The sequence below is a fragment of the Leptodactylus fuscus genome, chromosome 5 (genome assembly GCF_031893055.1).
Source record: "Leptodactylus fuscus isolate aLepFus1 chromosome 5, aLepFus1.hap2, whole genome shotgun sequence".
In the NCBI taxonomy this organism is placed as follows: Eukaryota; Metazoa; Chordata; class Amphibia; order Anura; family Leptodactylidae; genus Leptodactylus; species Leptodactylus fuscus.
In genome coordinates, this window is record NC_134269.1 from 84,089,150 (window position 1) to 84,109,925 (window position 20,776).

General features: G+C 39.7%; 1 protein-coding gene across 12 annotated transcripts in view; it reads left to right on the forward strand.

The window, feature by feature from the left end:
- TJP1 (tight junction protein 1) overlaps nucleotides 1-20,776 on the forward strand; it is a 352,070-nt gene that overhangs the window by 108,882 nt on the left and 222,412 nt on the right. For 8 of the 12 annotated variants that reach the window (XM_075273552.1, XM_075273553.1, XM_075273556.1 and 5 more), the window contains one exon: nucleotides 5,539-5,592. The exons of the other annotated variants lie outside the window; for them this stretch is intronic. In XM_075273552.1, coding sequence (XP_075129653.1) covers nucleotides 5,539-5,592 — 54 coding nt within the window. The remainder of the gene's footprint in view (nucleotides 1-5,538; nucleotides 5,593-20,776) is intronic. 12 annotated transcript variants of the gene reach the window in all.

Consider the following 20,776-nt stretch of genomic DNA (forward strand, 5'->3'; position numbering starts at 1 on the left):
GGGAGTGGTGCCACAACTGTGGAAACATCTTGTGTGGTACCAGTCCCAAAGAAACTCAACCCAATGGACTACGATGACTACCGACCTGTAGCACTGACATCCCACCTGATGAGGGTCCTAGAGAGACTGGTCCTGACACACCTACACCCTCTAGTGTGTTCTGCTCTGGACCCCCTCCAGATTGCCTATCAGCTGGGCATTGGGGTAGATGATGCACCTTCTTCACAGAGCTCTCACTCACCTGGAGAAACCGGGGAACACTGTGAGAATAATGTTCTTTGATTTCTCCAGAGCTTTCAACACCATTCAGCCAGGACTACTGAGGGACAAGCTGAGAATTCCCTGCTGAGAATGCTCGCAATCTCGCCTAAGGTTGGGAGTAATAGATGACAGCTAGTAAAGGTCCATCTATAAGATACCTGCTGGATACTATAGTTTAATATAGCTGCGTCCTCTACAGGAAACAGTTGCTAGGGAAACTGAAATGCATATTCACTAAACATTTGTATGTATTATCTTTGTTCCTGTTTGCACAAGCAAAGACTGACAAATTTTTGAGCAAAAAAGAAATTGGGGCTATTTTGTATAGAAGCCTGTAAGGGTAATTTAATTCTGGCTAGAATAAAGGCGTAGATAACTCATACAATAAACAATCTTTGATGTGTCTCATTAGAAATAATTCATTCATTGTAGACTAGCAAAATGAGGACACTTTGCACTCTGCATTCAATCAGTGCAATGGCAGAGACCCATTTACATGGGAGAGTGGAGGTCTTATCAGTCACAGGCAGCTTTCAACGGAACAGTGTCCATGGCATGAGTAGTGTGTATTTTTCCGATGATTTAATAACATCCCTTTAATCTTCAGTTGAAGTGCTGTGTGTTTCAGAAAGCGTACTACACAACATTGTGTGCAATTTCAGAAATCACATATACTGTGTCTGGGCTATCTTTACCCTGTCAATCTTAAACCATAAAAAGGAGAGTAGTTTGAACTAGATGATCCTATGAATTTCAATTTTTTTTTGTGGCTGATGCTTAGCTGTGATAGGAAAGCAAGGATTAGAAGCAAATAAATATGCTTTCACGGAAATAGTAGGGTCTTTGCCATAGCTCTACTTACATTAAGTCCAGATTATGACATTCAAAGATTAAAAGCAATGCAATATAAAAATACACCATACTTTTATTATAGACTGTACTGCTGTTTATCTTGCATTTTTCTTCACATTTGCTAGACAGTTCATAATATAATCTCCTTGTATGATGGAAGATTTGTGGTTTGAGCAATCACATTCTTTGTGCTACATTGATATGTTGTATGAACACAGATGGGAACCAACATATACTGGCTTTTCTATGAAGGCACAAAGTTAAAATATGTAGGGTCTACAAGTGCCCAGGATGCATGTAATGATCAGATTTTTCTTTACATGTATTCTGGTATATTCTGGGTTGTGTTTTCTCAAGGATTTGTTAAAGGGGCTGACTCACCATGGCAACCATGTCTGGAAATAAAGGCAGCTGTTTACCATGCTTCAGTAAATGGCTATCCATGTAATACATACTGTACTGTAGATGGCTGGGTTCGCCAGAATGGAAGACACTGATACTTTGTAGCCTTCCACGAGGTGTCCACAGTTGAGGGACTCACCTCTAAGGTTAGGTTCACACCTGAACCTGGGTTCTGTTTGGAGTTTCTGCCCCAGAATCTGTTTAAATAATGCGGAAAGAAAAGTCCTGCAAGCAGGGCTGTTCTCTCTGCATTTTTCTACATTTTCTGGGGGGTTTGTAGGTTTCCAAGGGTAAGCACTCTTTAAGCAGACCCGAAGAACAGAAGCCCAGATGCAGATGTGAACCTAGTGTAACATGTTCATTTTATTAAATGTGGACATTATTGAGTATTGTTATTATTATTATTTATCCATATAGCATGGTGCTGTACATTTGTAGAGGGATTTACATACATAGTACAATTTCAACAACAAGTACAATAAACATAAAACTAACAAGATTTCTAACCTGATGCAAGTTGTAAAGTGGACCTTGCTCGCAAAGGCTTACAATCTATAAGAGACTACATGAGAAGACAGGAGGAGACAATACATGATCAGTTATGCATATGATGGAATAGTGGCAGTAGGGTTAATGTGTGTAGAATGCTATTTTAAAGAGATGGGTCTTTAGGTCACATCTGAAGGCTGTGATTGTAGAGGACACGAAGGGTATGTTCACATGCATTAGTCTTTTTGCAGGCAGATTTTTGAGGTGGAAACTCACCTCTTCCAACTCTTGCTTTTATTTCAATGAGAATCAAGCAAATTTTTTTCATCTACCAGAAAAAAAGTCTGAGGACCTCTGTGATGGATACTGCCTCACCAAAGCCACTTTGGCACACCTGGAGATCACCCTTTTCTCTTACTTTCCACTCAACTCACACCACGCGAGTGTGTTCAGGTCTTATAGGATAATACAAAACGAGTTTTATAAATTTTATATACAGTATTTATTAACCCAAGTGGGTCAGTGCTAGCCACAGATTTATACAGAAATATATATCAGTGGAAGACAAGCAAATACAGTTAAAAACATAATATAATACATAAAATAAAATGGGGGTAAAAGATAGAAAAGGAATAATACAAACAAGAGTCTGTAGTTGGTTCTCTGAGGCCTTGCTTCCAGGCCTCAGGGAACACGCTTTAGCCAGTAGCTTCAACCTGCTTACATGTCTTCCAGAAGTAGAACCCTTTGTCTCCTGATGTGAGACAAGATAACTCTCCCTAGTCTCCTCCCAGAGTTAAAACAATTGGAGGCAGATTACGGGAAGAATCTGCTCTGGATTTGGGGGTGAAATCCACGGCAGATTCCTCCTTGAGAACACAGTCTTTGTGGTAGCAAATTCCATTATCCATAAGACTGCCCCCACAATCACAACCTCTGTTTATTATGCATATGCCAATGGGACCAAAGGATAATGATCACCGCGCTCCATCTTATATTGGTAAAGATTCTTTATTGATTCTTTATGGATGCAGCACGACTTTGAAGTCCACATACTTGAAAAAGGGCAGAGAGCCCGAAACACGTTGTTTTTTGGACATCAATAAAGAATCTTTACCAATGTAAGGTGGAGCACGATGATCATTATCCTTTGGTGCCATTGGCATATGTATCGACACCTCGGGTGGCACAGGTGCTGCAGCTTTAACAACTAGGGAGGAACCCCCCTTAACAAATGGTTCATAGGCTCTTTAATGGTTGTGTTCCTCACAACCACACAAGGTGAGAAGCTTTTGATTACAAATAATCGGATATTTACCATACGTACGTCACCATATACAGCTCGGTGCTGCTTTTCCCTTTTTATCCCCTCTGTTTATTATGCAGAATACATTTTGATATAAAGCAAATCTAACAAAAATTATAATATTAACATACCAGTTCCTGAAATACAGATTTTCTTCCACTTGTTTTAGTTCTTAGGCATCACTGTTATCCTTTCTCCTGACACCTGATCTTAGGCTGGCCATGACTTTCTCATGTGCATGAGATTCTCCCAGATCTCGCCAGTTGGGGATGATAAGGATTGGACAGATGTATCCAACTCCCCATCCTTTTGTTCTTGGGGTAATAAGCCGCCAATAGAGGTGTGTGGCTTCCACTTCTCTCACATTTAACTACACGTAAATTGCTTAGCTGAACTAAGTTTACATGTGTATTGCATTGGGTTGACAGAGACTGGAGAGTGTTTCAGACTACTGTGTAAAGTAGAGTTTGTGAGCACAGAGATTTTCTGCCACCATGGTAACAAATATAATGGCTGTAATAGCCATGAGATTCGAGAACAAACACTAAGATGGTACATTGTCAGGTCGGGATTTAAAGTGCATAGTGATTATTTTCTCAGAAACCAGTAATATATAAATAATTTGCAGCATTGTCCTAGTGTATTTGATAACTGTGCAGACCGAGGCATTTCATTTTTCCTGGGGCCCCACTTTATGCTAAGCATAGATGCAAACACTTACCTTATATTCACCACAGCGAAAACCGTTAATGTGATGGACATATTTTCAACGGCAGTGAAAGTGGGCTATTTACGTGGCTGATATTTTGACAGTCCCTTGTCACAGACCGTCAAGATATAGGCCATGCTCTATTTGTCTGTTTTCATGGATCTGTCCATGCACTGTAATGTATGAGGGATCCATGAAAATGGCCACCCCCAGAATTCTGCTGTTATGGGTTCTCATTCAGCCCTTTGTTTCACACTTTAGCAAAAGATCATTTCGGCTAGTTGTGGTTTTGTGTCGTATACAGTGAGATTAGCCATTAAAGTAGTGGACACATGTATAACATCCTAACTGCATGGGACATTTGTATTAAAGATACAGCAAGATAAAATTGGGAATGTATGGGAAGCTGCAAGGCTAAGGCCCCCACATAGCGAAACGCATAAAAAAACCCATAACAGAAACACATTGTGTTTTCTTCCAAAGCGTTTTCATTGTGTTTTTGCAAAGTTTTCCTCTGTGTACTTTCTGCCATTATTATATCTATACGGAAAACACCAGCGTTTCCACAGGTACAATTGACAAGCTGCGATTTATAAAAACATGGACGTTTCTGAAAAAGTTTTTTGCAATTTGTGGATGGGATTAGCCAGAATCCCATTCACTTTGCTGGTAATGTAAATTGTATAGTTTATTTGCCATGGCAGAGTGCTTTAGTCTTAGACAGGCAGTGATAAATGAACAATTACAACTAATGGTTAAAGTCCAATAGATATGATGACCAATGTGAAGAAATATGTTCTGAAAGGCTCAGCATATCAGCACTATTTACTGCTGCTGGGATTAGACACATTATCTGTGTTTTTGCGGTGTCAGTAAAGAAATATCAAAAATTATTTTGCACTAAAGTCAGGGCCTAAAGGGATTAAGGTGCCCTAAAATCACAATTGCATCATCCCACACTTCCAACCAGTGAAGTCTTTAAAGTGTTAAAATCTAAAGCTACAGTATTTATCAGGAGGTCATTTCCTGACAGCCTAGTGTGTATAGACGTGTTTAGATGGGTCTGAAGCTAGGTTCACACTTGCGCTATTTGGGGGTCTGATGATTTAGTAGAGGGAAGCGCCTGAAGTGGCTGCAGGAGTGTCTTTGTACCTACAGGACCATTCTTGTTCCTGAAGCCTAGTTCCATTGAATTCTATTGAGTCAGTTTATGCTGACACCGTTCATGTACTGAACACCTTTCATTCTGCCCAAATATATTTATGGAATATCAAAAACAAATCAAAACGCTGGTGTGAACCTAGCCTTATACTGTATGTGTTCTCTAACAATGAAGGTTATGATGACTAACTGCATAGAAATGTTCCTGAGTGTGCAATATCATGGCTGTTCTGCATTCCTTGCACTATGTGAATGATACTTTATGCTGTAGTACTTCCTTTAGTCATTAATTCTGATGTTCTCTTCTACTTCTCTGTTTTCTCATTGACTGTTTGTTTTAAATGCATTTTCCGACAAGGATATACTACATTGTGAATCCGCACACATGATGGGAGACTTTGAAGCTCAGCAGGTGCGTAAGTACCTATATTTGTCATAGATGCAGGCTTCTGAGGACAGGTGCCTCTTTTTTTTTTTTTTTTTTGCTTGGCATATAGCATGTTCTGATATAAGAATATGTGTCTTGTGCTACAGAAGATGGAAATAGCAGTTATAAGAATTTATGTAATGACAATCTCCTGGCTTTACACTGTATGTAATGACACACTAAGACCCAGCACAGCAAGGCATGGCTGCACCGTGACTTTAGTAGCTGAATATGCTTAGCAATTCACACTTCAGTACACTGCCTTGCTCTCCATTCACTTTCATAAGACTGTGAAATTCAAGTTGCATGAAATTAGATATCATTTTATAATAATAAGTTGAATACTGTCCACAACTGTTGTGTTGGTAAAGGTGGTGTTGAGGGCATATTTCCTTTAGAAAAAAAAAAGTGGTGAAACCATCAAAAAAGTTGTTCTGGGGCCACACGGTGGCTCAGTGGTTAGCACTGCAGCCTTGCAGCACTGGAGTCCTGGTGTTCAAATCCTGCCAAGGGTAAAAAAAAAACATCTGCAAGGAGTTTGTATGTTCTCCCCGTGTTTGCATGGATTTCCATCCCATATTCCAAAGACACACTGATAGGGAAAAATGTACATTATGAGCTCTGTGTGGGGCTCACAATCTACATTAAAAAAAAAAAAAAATTCCTCTTCAAAAAAGTTGTTTTTTGCATAGCTGAAGTCACTGTCAGTCCAGGTCTATGGTCCCATGCACATTACTGTATCTCTTTGTAGGTTCGTAAAAATGGCATCTCTGAAAGGAATGAGGCCTGCTTCATTTCTTTCTGCTGCTATGGCCCCCACACACTGATCCATAAAAATATAAGTGTGTGCATGTGGTCATTGAAATGAATGGTTCCTTATGCTATCCATTACTACAAATTCAAAAATGCAGTCATGTGCATGAGGCCTTAGTTAGCACTGGCCAGCTTTATGAAAGAAGAAATCCAAGTAACATGTAAGTATACTGTACACTTATCCTGTTATATAGAACAATCCATGAATATTATCAGATGTGAATTATAGCGTAGTATAATATAATAGTGGATACCATCGTAAAGAGTTGTCTCTACACTGTCTAATATTTTCAGCACTGATTGGCCAACATTATCCAGGAGGAGTAACAGAGGAATGGCACATTGTATACTGCAAGATTATTAATTTAATGGAAGTTGGAGTATTTACCAAAACTGGCATATCAGTAGAGCAGGAGTATAAGAACAATGGATGGATCTGTATTGATTTTTTATTACATTATCATAGAGCCAGTGGTCGATATCTCCAGATCCCTAAAAATACAGTTTAATATTCATTTTTTTAATCCTTCATTATGATTTTGTTATAATTTTATAACCTGTCACTTAAATGGCATACACTTCCTAACCAGAAAAACTCATCCAGAAATGTTGTATTGCTGCGTAACTCTGCATGCAGTTATGTCTCAGATAGATATGGAGATTATTACTGGTGTGGTCTGATTAGACAGTCATATTACAAAGGTACTCAGAGGCTTCTTTTGGGTAGTATTCCTCTTGGTGAGAGATCATTGACTGCTAGACATGTCTCTACAACACACTCAAAGACATTTTGCCCAGCTTGCAGACTTTTAGAGGGCACACATCATTGAACTGAGCAAAATGGTCATTTTGACAAATTATCCACCATCTAGACTGTTCTTACCTAGCTGTTAGGAGGTGTAGTTAACAGTGGTTATGTGAGGACACACACACACACTGTGAACAAGCTCCAAACAATTCAAGTGGACTACCACTGGAGAAGATTGCTTGATCCACTGACATACATGAGCATCTCTGACAGTTTCCTTGTCCACCATCCAGGCACAGGTGGCACCTTCATTCTATGCCCATTTCTCTGCCCAGACTGTTCCAAGCACAGCACTCAATGTCCTACCATTGACAGCTAGCCATCATCATCTTCATTTGCAGTTATGTTGTGGACACGAAACATGGACAGCTACAGACTGGCCTTTAGTTATGAATCCGCCGATAGTCATGTTTGTATATGGAGGCTTTGAGATGATTGCTTCAATCTTGCCTTGATATGTCGTGACACACTACCCCAACTGCTGATGTGATGATCTGGGAAGGAATTACACTAACAGCTCAGCGATATGGGCAGTACATCATATGGCCACATGTCTTCTTCCTGTGGTAGGGTTTCTGACTGGCATATTTCAGCAGAATAATGCTCACAAACACGCGCACGCACACACACACACACACACACACACACACACACACACACACACACACACACACACACACACACACACACACACACACACACACACACACACACACACACACACACACACACGTCTGCCAGGAATGTCTCCATCACATTGCAACACTTTCTCGGCCTGCCCAGTCACTATGTTTATTTCCAAACAAGCATCTGTGGGACCAGTTTGGACACCGGCCTCAGCAACCTATAAGTAACATCTGTGGGCAAATGTGCCACAGGATAAAGAATAGCAATTAAAATTACACATATCTGTATGGGGTGTATTTATTATAAAGGGATTCCATTACATTCATAATATCCTGCATTTCATTACTATTATATGTTTTCAGCTACATGACCAAGCAACTGTTTGGTTGCTACAGCAACCTCAAGTTACTAGGAGACAAAACGGCAAATTATTACAGAATTGAAGTTTGCTAGGCCAGATTCACATAGGTCAGTTCAGTTCAGAGTTATTTTTGATGCAGTTTTATTTTAGACAAAGCCTAAGGTGGATCTCCTTCAGATAGGTGATCAGTATCAGACTGGTGGGGTCTGACTCCTGGCACCTCCTCTAGGAAGGGGCTTTCACTCTTGAATACAGTTACATTTCTATATATCGTGTAGTGACTGTGCCTGCTCACTGCAGCTCTGTTCCCTTTAAGTGTACATACAGAACCACTACACATGCCTAAAGCTGTGCAGAGAATTCATACTTCTCAGTTTATATTTCATGTTTTTGACATATGATGAATGAAATACTGAGCTAAAATGCTCCTCTATAAAAATGGTCTTATTCTTTGACTTATTTTGACTATGCAAAATGGTACTCATATGCCACAGCTTTTGAGGGTCTGAATATTAAAGCAGAATGTTGTCATTTTGGTAGACCATAAAATTCCTTGTCCCTTGATTATTTGAAAACTGCAAAGCAGTGTGAGAGAGCTGGCTATAACATTTGAGACCTAAGACCGGGGCCCCACACTGTACCTGTAAAATGGTTGTGATTCTGGCTAATCCTATCCACACATTGCAGAAAAGAATCCTCAGCAGAAATGTTGCAATTTCCAAAATGTTTGTGTAAATCGCAACATGCCAGTTACAAGCTGGCGTAGAGGCAGAAAGTTCGCAGAAGAAAACTCTGAGGACATTCTGTGAAAAACGCTGTGGAAAAGACAGCAGTGTGCTTCCGCTGTGGTCTTTTCCGCATTGTTTTTCAGCTGCTGCTCGCTACGTGGGGCTTCAGGCTCAATGTTGTGGTGGACTAAATTGACAAATTAAAAGTGTTATCCTTTAATTGATAATATCCTTTAATTGATAATACATTATCACCTATCACAACAGCATTCACTGTTGCAGTTTCAGCAAGGTTCTTCTGTAGATAGATATGTGTTTTTTAAACATGTTACTGTGACTATTGTATGTAGACTTGGACTAAGAAGGTAAGTACAAAGGGCAAGGGCAGATGTGGTCTAATAAAAGCAAATTGTTTAGTGACAGGGGTACATGGCATCTGATACATTTTCACTAGGCTGAAAATCATATCCTAAAAAACTGTACTCCATATAATTGTTCAAATTTATTGGAAAATTAGGCATTGCAATTGGTCTTATTCTTATATATGCTATTTCTATGTTTAACCATTATTCCTTGTAAACACGTCTTTTAGTTTTTGCTTATAGAATAAGGGTAGTTACTGGCGGATTATGACTGAACTGAACTTCTCTTGGGTGAGGTGTCTGAGAAAATTAGTTTGTAAAGACTATTTGTTTTAATACATCTCCAAGCAAGTGAGAAAGATATTAAAATCTAGCATAGACAGGTGGAAGGCAGATGTGAATGTGTTTAGAGATGTACTGAAAGAATCTTTACCACTTTAAAAATAAAAGCAAGATGTGAGAAATTCAAGACAGTAGAAATCTTCTCACTTTTAGTGGGAAGTTTTGAAGAAGTGTGGGAACAATTTACTGTCTCAAAGTATTTCCTATTTGGGATAGTTTATGGGTGGATTAGATTAATATCAGGTACTGCTTGTCTTCAAGACGAAGATTAAGAGGAGCATTTAAAGCAGTTCTGTCTTAGTATTTATGTGACGAGAGACAAATACATGCTGCAGCTATGAGAATGTCACTTGAAAGCTCAGAAGAGATCATTGTTGGCCATTTTCCACTAGTTGGACAGGGATGATTTAAGTTTGGATACATAAAATGTTATTTTTCCCCAGGTTGAATTGTTTTACAGTATGTGCAACTAAAAAGGTGTATACATCAAAAATTATGTAACATGGCAGATAAGCCCTCTGTTACATCTCCTAGACATTACTGAAAAACCTTACAGCTGGGTGTTACCGGTTGGGGTGTGCTTTGCGCACTGGCACTATCCAGACAGTGCTGACTTTGTCACACTGTGTATACACACAAGGCAAGGAGAACGGTTAAGCCCAATTCACAATTATTCATAAATGTTCAGTGGGATCAACAGATGAATGTTATAACACAGAGTTATGAAAAATTCAGGGCTCCAGAATCACAAAAATATATATGGTCAGGAAGGGTGAAAGGTGTCCTGAAGAAGTCCCTTTCATTTCAAACAAACCATAGTTATGTGACAGCAGAAGTCTCAAATCCCTCCATGTTCTTCTATTATGTCATCACTGACGTACACACCACTGTAGACCACTATGGAAGTTGTAATGTATGTATTCATATCTTTTGGCTTTTCAGGTCGTATGTTGGTTTCTCGACGTGAAATGACATTAAAGTAGGAAAAAAATCTAACTATTTATAAGCAAATTTTAATAAATTAATTGAACAGGTGAATATAAGAAACTTTGTAGTATATCTTATTATAGAAATGCTTTGTACTCCATTAATCAAGCTTAGTTCCCTCTAGCTTAGAAGTCTATGGAAATGGAAAGGGGAGGAGAAGTCTGCTGGAAAAGACACACTGGGGCAGATAAACTAGTGCTGTACAACGTTTAGATGCAAAGTTAGACTAGATGGTCTTAAACTGCACCTGATTTTCTAAATTGTCTAATACTGTTTTAATATCTGTCGTATTTTTAGACTGTACAGTCTAACTTTACTGTACTTATTAGTTGGCTTAGTTTCAGAAAAATGTTGGCGCCACTACAGCGCCGTACAGAGACATAGTTGTGGGTGCCGTGATGGCTTTATATCATTACGGCGCTGTAGTGGCAACAGGGAGAGGTTAAGTCTGACACCCCTGTATATATGTCCTCTGGTCTATTTATCTGCATGACCATAGCAGTATCTAGTTGGGTCAAGTGATAGTTTGTTGCAGAGGGCGTCTCTAGTTCATCAATAGAGGGTCCATCTGTTATTATGTTGCAACAGGCTTTCTAATATAACTCAAAACATTCATTGAGTTGGTTTACAGCTGTGAGATAAGTAGCAGCTACGGTGTTACAGTATTTTCTGCATCAATTTAATAGGCTATAAGTCATCTCTTTGCCATTTGAGATACAGCCAGCCATTGGTGCAATATTAGTCATCTCTCCTAGGGCAAATTTTAGGACTTGGGAATACTAAAGATTTAGGATCCCAAACCTATGTTGCTTTTGGGTTTTGGAGGTCTTTTTGGAATGGGAATAGTAGAATAGCATGTCATTCCGAACATCGACCAAAAAAGACACCAGTACACTATCTGGAGAGAATATTTAAATAAATTTAATATATTTTTACCCAGGATATACATTTTTCAATGCATATCAATAAAAATTAATTATTTTATTATTTTGCCATTTTTTCACATAGTCCAGGCCCCTTAGCAATTGTAGCCTGGCTAGGGGAGGTGACTAAAAAAACCCCCACACTTATACTCTCCTCTCCTGGGCTTCTGATGGCAAGGCTCTGAGGTTATGTTAGCACACCCCACTTGACCACTGAGGCCCAATCACAGGCCCCAGCAGCGACCTCTTGGGTTGCATTACCTCAGTCTCAGGGAGAAGAGGACCAAAGAGGATGCTGAACAGAGCTGGAACGAGGAGGCAAAGGAGAGGTGAGTCAAGGTGAGTATAAGTGTTTATTACTTTTACTCACTTCCCCTTTGCTTCCACTTATTATACTATGAGGAGACCCCAGAGTATAATAATAGCACCAAAATCAAATGGATGGCAAAATTAATTTCGTGGGGTTTGCATGAAGCAGCTCGAGAGGGGCTCTTGGAAGAAAATTATACTGTGCAGGGGCCATTGTGGAACAGATTGTACTGTATGTGGGCTTCAGTGGAGCATATTATAATATGTGTGGGCCACTGTGGAGCATATTGTACTGTAAAGGGGCCTCTGTGGAGCATATTGTACTGTGTGGGGGCTGTGGAACAGATTTTACTGTGTGGGGGCCACTGTGGAACTGATTGTACTGTGTGAGGGCCACTGTGTAGCATATTGTACTGTGTGGGGGCCACTATGGTGCATATTGTACTGTGTGCGGGCCACTGTGGTGCATATTTTACTGTGTGGGGGCCACTGTGGTGCATATTATACAGTGTGGCGCCACTGTGGAACATATTGTACTATGTGGTGGCCATTGTGGAACTGATTGTACTGTGTGGGGGCCACTGTGGAATAGACTTTACTGCATGGTGGCCACTGTGGAACCGATTGTACTGCATGGGGGGGTCACTGTGGTTTGTATCATTGAAAACCCTGTAATGCCTCATTCACACAACTGTGTGGGGACCACTATGGAACAGATTATACTGAGGATAGGCCACTGTGGAGCACATTGTATGGTGTGGGGGCCACTGTGGAGCATATTTTACTGAGTGGCGGCCACTGTGGAACATACTGTACTGTGTGTGAGGCCACTGTGGTTTGTATCATTGAAAGCCCTGTAATGCCTCATTCACACAACTGTGTTTTGCAGGTCCTAAGTGTCCGCATTTGTGGATCTGCAATTGCGGACAGCTACAGATGCATTCATTTCAATGGTGCTAGTGGGTGGGGGGGTGTTTGCTGCACTTCTCCTATTCAAGTAAAAGAAGTGGCATAGCAGCCCCGTCCACTTCTGGTGAACCGCAGCGCAGCACCTATTACTTGTATAGGAGCAATGCTACACGCCCCAGCTGTCCACTAGCAACTTCCGGCACCCAAAGGCTGCTAGAACAGATGATCTGTGCGGGGTCCGGATGTTTTGTGGATAGGTCATCAGTATGAAAATTCGATTTGGGACTGGACAACTCTTTTAAGGTTATGTCTTATACAGTTATACAGTTATACACTGTGTTTGTATTTTTGAGAACAGTTTACACTTTTCAATTGCCTGTTGTATTCCTCTTAAATCTTCATCCTAAAATCTATTTGTGGAACGAAGTAAAAGGAGAAACCAAAGGGGAATTCACATTATTGATATACTATATTTATAATAACCCCAGCAGTGGAGAATGGAATTATGGTAATACTTGTAGAGGATCTTTTGGAGTGATTTGTAATTGATAGCAATATTTAGTTTGGCTTAAATTAGAAATCACTTTCAATTTAATCCAATGGGGAGATTGCCTTCTTATTGCTATAAAGATAATTGATTTTGATGAGATTTAATGTCTCTGGAAAGCTGATCCTCTTGAGAATGTATAAAAATGTCGGGATGTTGCCATGAAAGCTGTCCAAGTCTTCTAGTGAGATGTTTCAGCATATTATTGTAAGCTGTACCTGCTTCAGAGACCAACAATGAAGTACTTGTTTGCTGAATTTAATTCTGGGTGGCACAGTAAGCTTCTTGTATCTGGCAATTTGGTTTCCAAGGTACATGTTAAGTACAGTACATGTTAAGTTTACCATATACATATTAGATTTATATTGGCCACAATGGCTGATTTGGCTATTTTGGCTGACAAATGACTGGTGGGCGGATATTTAGATAATTTGAAGGTTGTTTTTGGCAGATTTTAGAACATATTGGCCATGTGAGTATCTTAAGTTGGCTGCCAGTCGTCAATACTAGTGTTGGGCATGATGTCTGCTTTGGGCCGATCATCAGCTAACTTGCAAAGTCTCACTACGCTTTTTTTTTTTTTAAACAATTTCTGATCAGACAGTTTAGTTATTATGATTTATGGTGTTTTTTTTTTTTGCATAATAGGCACATAACAACCATACAAAATCTAAAGTGTATTGCCGGCAAATGAGATCTTACTCATCATGGCTCATAGAACCAAAACCCATTGCATTTCATATTCTACTCAGTAAAATCTATTGGAAAAGATTATATGTTTATTGAACCTTTAAGGGTCATAAACATTTCAAGCAACCCATACCTTGAACGATACTTGAGATGAATAGAAGGCTTCTGTCACAACCAAAGCACTTTACTCATGTCAGTACATATCAGTGCTTCTCTGTAAATCTCTTGCATGATCCTGTTGCTGTTTCTAAGAGTGAGAGAGAAATTGTTATAGTGAGGATTCTCCTGTAGAAACACATGGTATTTTATCCCGAAAAAATCAAATGAAAGGACAGGTATGCTTTAAGGAAAGAGGAGGAGGAACTTCTGTTTGACCTGGTGCCAGAACAAACCGTGATCTGAAAGCTAGTATGGCATTGTAGTTGTTACACAGTAAATGATTTCCTCCGAAACAGGAGAAACAGACGTTTACAGCATGGTTGAGTTTACACACATTTACTACACTTTAGGATTTTCATTTTGTAGTAGAAGAATGCATTATGAGAGTTAGGCAAAGTGCTGAATGGTGTTCCCGCATCTCCAGGCACTTGGACTTATATTATACCTTCCACTGGTTAAAGTTGTTTGGTTGCAGCACTTTCTTCCAAATCTTCTTCACAACAGTAATATTCCCATGACCTTGGAATTCATTTGTTTCTAAGTTGGAAGCATCAGATTATTTATACCATACCACAGTTTTTTGGAACAGCGTTAGGGCCGCTCGAAAAAAAATCTTTACATTCTGTAAAGGGATAATCCTGTTATATGACCTTGGTGTAGTGAAATAATAGCAGAAGCAAGAATAGTTGTGTTCTAACTCAAACTTACTGCAAACTTACAGTGCTTTTCTAGGATTTTAATATTGATGGCCTATTCTATCAATATTAGGTCAGTGGGAGTCTGACTCTTCTTATTGGTCACCCCTGTTTGAAGGTCCTGAATAGGTCAAAGTTACAATACCCTGCACAGTGGCTGCTATATTTATTGGACGGTAAGTGTATGGATCACTATAAACAATGAGTTTGCAGCACTCACTAGAGCACCATGGCACCCCTAAACAGCTGATAAGCAGGGTGCTATGAGTCAGGCCTCTACCCAGGCTTGGTATATGTAGTCTGAATTTTATTTTCCTATACCAAAAATGTTGTGCCTTTTTCAATAATGTATAATATTTTATGGTAAAGCTTATACAGTGCATTCACATTTAAAGACCTTTCCACATGAGCGTGATTGTTCTGTTTCCTGATCTACACCACAAGGTGGCTCAGATTGTATAATATGAAAGCTGTTTGGCTCCACATTGATAAAGACTTTTTAAAGTTTCTATAAATACATTTTAAGGATAAATAGCGAGCCACAGACAGAAAGCGCTGCAGGGAAAAACGCGGCGGAAACAAATCGTTGTTTTCCTTGCAGTACTTTTTACAGAAAATCCGCAGAATTTTCCTCTGCCGACTTTCTGTTTCAATTGTACCTATACAGAAAACTGCACATTTCCATAGGTATGATTGAGATGCTGCGATTTACAAAAACGCAATGGTTTTTGAATGTGCGCTGCAGATATTTTTCTGCTACATGTGGATGGGATTAGACAGAATCCCATCCACTTTGCAGGTACTGTGAAACACCATGGCAACATTTATTTCAATGTGGGGCAGGATAGGAGGATACTAAAATCACTGCAGCCATTTACTTTCTCTTGGTAAGCAACAGAGGGACTGATATAGAAATACAGCTATGATAGCTTCAATATTATTATGCATAATGAGAATGACAAGAACTAATAAAAGGTGATAAACACAGCATTACTACAAGTTCCAAAACATACTCAGACATTGAAGATATGAATTACCTGAATTTTGCTGTGGTTTATTGAGCCAAAGCCAGTAGTGGATTTAACAGAAGGGAGGAGTACAAGCATTCCCTTTATATATCCCATTCCTTTTCAAGCCACTCTTAACTTTGGCTCAAAAACCACAGCAAAACTTGCAACAAGAAAAAAAGAGATTTTTACACAATGGGAGGTCTTAGCCTTAGTTTCACATGTGACAGTTTTTTATTGCATAAGATTTGCAATGTAGCATGCAGAAATCCATTTTCTGACCTCCAAAAACAATTCTATTCAGATAACTGTAACTCATGTTCAGCTGCAGAATTTACTGCACCAAAATCTTCCTCATGTAAGTGGAATCCCATTGCTGTAAACAAAGTATGGGAGACACAGGTCTAAATGATCTCTTTCACAGAGGTCAAGATGAGTATGCAGTAGTTTGTAAATGCAGAAATGAGGTTTGTCCCCTAGAGGGCAGCAGTACAATTTAAGTAGCACAAAAATATATTTTTTGTTTTTAATCTTCAGCTGAAATATGACTTAGCATTGTTAGACAATAGTGCATGAAGGATGCTTTTCATACATCTGAGGACAAATTACTCTAAAAAGTGTAGAATGTTTTAAAAAAGGGACCAAATGTAGTTAAATAGTTCAGACATATGTAATAGAATTTCATAAGCCTAAACTTTCATTTATAGCTTCACTTATAATATGCAGATAACACATAGAAAGCATGAATGTGGATAAGAAACATTTGCAAAGAAACAAATATAGAAAGCAAAATATCAATAATACAGTAAACATGTTTTTGTATGCAGAAAACATGCAGAAGGAAATGTGCATTGCTGTGCTTTTTCTTCTATTTTTACGATTGAATAGAGTCCTGGCTGCATTATTCATGTATCAAATAGCAAGGGAAATAAATAAGTGCAATGTGAATACAGCCGAGAGAAAAATGGCCTTATTAAGTCTCCATACCACCACAGAGGTGTACATAAACAATTGCACCCATAGTATTTTGTATGTCCTTCTACCTTTATGCAACATTCAGAGTTCGTGCAGAAGCATACAAGCATACAAAGGATTGTACAAAGCAGGCAGAAAAGGTGACCATGAATTCTATTTAGGCTGAGGCCCCATGTTGCAGAAACGCAGCTTTTTTGTTGCAGATTTTGCTGCAGTTTTTTGAGCCAAAGCAAAGAATGGCTACAAAAGGAATGAGAAATATATAGGAAGTTCTTAAACTTCGCTCCTCTGCTCAATCCACTCCTGGCTTTGGCTCAACAAACTTCAGCAAAATCTGCAACAAAAAAAGCTGCGTTTCTGCAACGTGGGCCTCAGTCTTACAGATGTAAGGATGTCTCTACACAGTCTAGCACTGACAGCCCCAAATGAACAGTGCAAATGTGTAGAGGGCATCACCAGCGAGAAAAACCCAGTTGTCAGCTTATTTGTATATTTCTCAGAGGGTATCGAAGGAAAAGCACAATGTAGACTTAAAAGAAAATATTCTCCAGAATTATGCTATGTTCACATCTGCATCAGGAAGTACATTCTTCTAGTCCAGAGATCAGTAACCTTCGTCTCTCCAGCTGCTGTAAAACTACAACTCCCAACATGCTCCATTCACTTTCATGGGAGTTCCAAGAACAGCAGAGCAAGTATGCATGCTGGGAGTTGTAGTTTGACAACAGCTGGAGTGCTGAAGTTTTCCTAAGCCTGTTCTAGTCCATTTTAAGACAGAAAAACGGTCTTTCTAATGACAGACATGAACAGATCCTGAGGAACTCCATTATAGTAAATGGATGTCTCTTTTTTTTCCTGAAATTGCCAGACAAAAAAGTTGTGATTTCAGGAAGCTAAATTTCTGTTGGATTTGCCCCAGGCAGGCACCCTTATATGTAGCCTAAGGGCCCCTTCACATGGAGTAAATGCGCATGTATTTTGGCAAAATACACGTGTAAAAATACACGTGTAGAAATCAGACTCCCATTGACTTCAATGGCATTTTCTTTTACACGTGTAAAAAAAACACGTCAAAATACACATCAAAATACACGTCAAAATACACGTGTAAAATGTCATTGAAGTCAATGGGAGTCTTATTTTTACACATGTATTTTTACACATGTATTTTGCCAAAATACACGCTCGTTTACTGCGTGTGAAGGGGCCCTTTATGAGTAATAAAATGATTTCCTTACACAAACATGGCAGGAGAGTTGATAGGTTCTCTCTAAGGATAATAATATTATGATATTTCAAGTACTGTATATGCATATATAGGTAGAGAAGTAGTAAATTAAAGATGGTGCCGCATAGGTGGGTTCTGCTTAGTGCCATTACTGCACATTGTATGTAAGATCAGATCACACGGTTTATTTTATTTTGCCATTCCCCATTGAGCATTCAGATCTATGACATGTAAGATCATGTATGGAGTGCATTAGAGGATCTATTAATACGTTTAACCAATACATGTGTTCACTTTTCACAGAGACAGGCAAATATGTGACCACAAGAATTGCATTATGATTGATGCACTTGAGTCTCACATTAGGATTAAAAGCATAATGCATAAGATGATATGATTTTACTTTTCTTACTAGCCCTTACTAGGAGATGTTTGCAGTGGTAACACTCTGAGACTTCAGGGTCACTTGTCACTTTCAGGAACAGAAACATTTAGACATCCCATCATCCATTCATACACATTGCTGATGAGACAAGGAGTTTGTTATTGTTTTTCACAAGCAGTAAGTGAATGACCCAATGCTCTCACCACAACTATATACAGGATAGACAAATTATATACATGCATGTAGGGTCCTATGGACTAGGATGTGGGCGTAGTATTGTATATGTCCATTTAATACACTTCATGTCACTGTTAAAGATCTCCAAAGTTTTCGATTAGAGGTATTATTATTAGCCATATTATATTTATACAGTAAAGATGTGAGTGAGCATAAATTATGTATGATATACACTGAGCTATAATTTTACCTGAATATAATAAGTATGTGGAAAGATATGATATAAATGTGACATGAGCCCCCTGAGACCTGTTGTACAGCTGCACTGTAGTGGTTGCCAATTCTTCTTAAATCCTTTTTTTCACATTAAAACCCCTCTTTCATACTTGTATCATGCAAATCTGTGCCCTTCCTGTTTTTTCACAGCATTCTGTACACTTACGTGCAAGGTCACAGAAAAGGGAAGTCAACACATCTGTTTATGTCCGAGCCGTGTTTATAGTAGATGTTCTTATTTCCAGAATTTAGGGATTCTTGTTATCTAATGGGAATATAGGAAAAAGTAGTAGATGATATTTATCCTAAATCTACTGAATAACGATAACATCAAAGATTTGTATCTTGCAAACTCTGATATATTTGTGACTATGTGTCCAGCAAAAATGGAACCGTTTCTCTCTTGTGGAAGGTGGGGGGGGGGGCAGTATTTGAAACCCTCCCACCATTCATATGACATAGCTAAAATGTATTAGCTTACTACCTGTTTAGGGATGTATGTCAGGTGTAAACATGCATACTATACAGTCAGTTGTCAACATGTTTTATTATCCTGAAGCAGTGGTTCTTAAACTTTCTGAAGGTGGTCCCACTTCTGGGCAAGACTTTTGTATGGACTAGAGATGAGCGAACAGTGTTCTATCGAACACATGTTCGATCGGATATCAGGGTGTTCGCCATGTTCGAATCGAATCGAACACCACGTGGTAAAGTGCGCCAAAATTCGATTCCCCTCCCACCTTCCCTGGCGCCTTTTTTGCACCAATAACAGCGCAGGGGAGGTGGGACAGGAACTACGACACCGGGGGCATTGAAAAAAATTGGAAAAAGTCATTGGCTGCCGAAATCAGGTGACCTCCATTTTAGACGAATAGTGGATTTCAAATCCGGGTCATATGAGAATGTGAACTTTGTGACTATGAGACAGGGATAGCTGTACAGGCAGGGATAGCTAGGGATAACCTTTATTTAGGGGGGAATGTTATTAAAAATAACTTTTTGGGGCTCTATCGGGTGTGTAATTGTGATTTTTGTGAGATAAACTTTTTCCCATAGGGATGCATTGGCCAGCGCTGATTGGCCGAATTCCGTACTCTGGCCAATCAGTGCTGGCCAATGCATTCTATTAGCTTGATGAAGCAGAGTGTGCACAAGGGTTCAAGCGCACCCTCGGCTCTGATGTAGCAGAGCCGAGGCTGCACAAGGGTTCAAGCGCACCCTCGGCTTTGATGTAGGAGAGCCGAGGGTGCACTTGAACCCTTGTGCACCCTCAGCTCTGCTACATCAGAGCCGAGGGTGCGCTTGAACCCTTGTGCACACTCTGCTTCATCAAGCTAATAGAATGCATTGGCCAGCGCTGATTGGCCAATGTATTCTATTAGCCTGATGAAGTAGAGCTGAATGTGTGTGCTAAGCACACACATTCAGCTCTACTTCATCGGGCTAATAGAATGCATTGGCCAGCGCTGATTGGCCAGAGTACGGAACTCGACCAATCAGCGCTGGCTCTGCTGGAGGAGGCGGAGTCTAAGATCGCTCCACACCAGTCTCCATTCAGGTCCGACCTTAGACTCCGCCTCCTCCGGCAGAGCCAGCGCTGATTGGCCGAAGGCTGGCCAATGCATTCCTATGCGAATGCAGAGACTTAGCAGTGCTGAGTCAGTTTTGCTCAACTACACATCTGATGCACACTCGGCACTGCTACATCAGATGTAGCAATCTGATGTAGCAGAGCCGAGGGTGCACTAGAACCCCTGTGCAAACTCAGTTCACGCTAATAGAATGCATTGGCCAGCGCTGATTGGCCAATGCATTCTATTAGCCCGATGAAGTAGAGCTGAATGTGTGTGCTAAGCACACA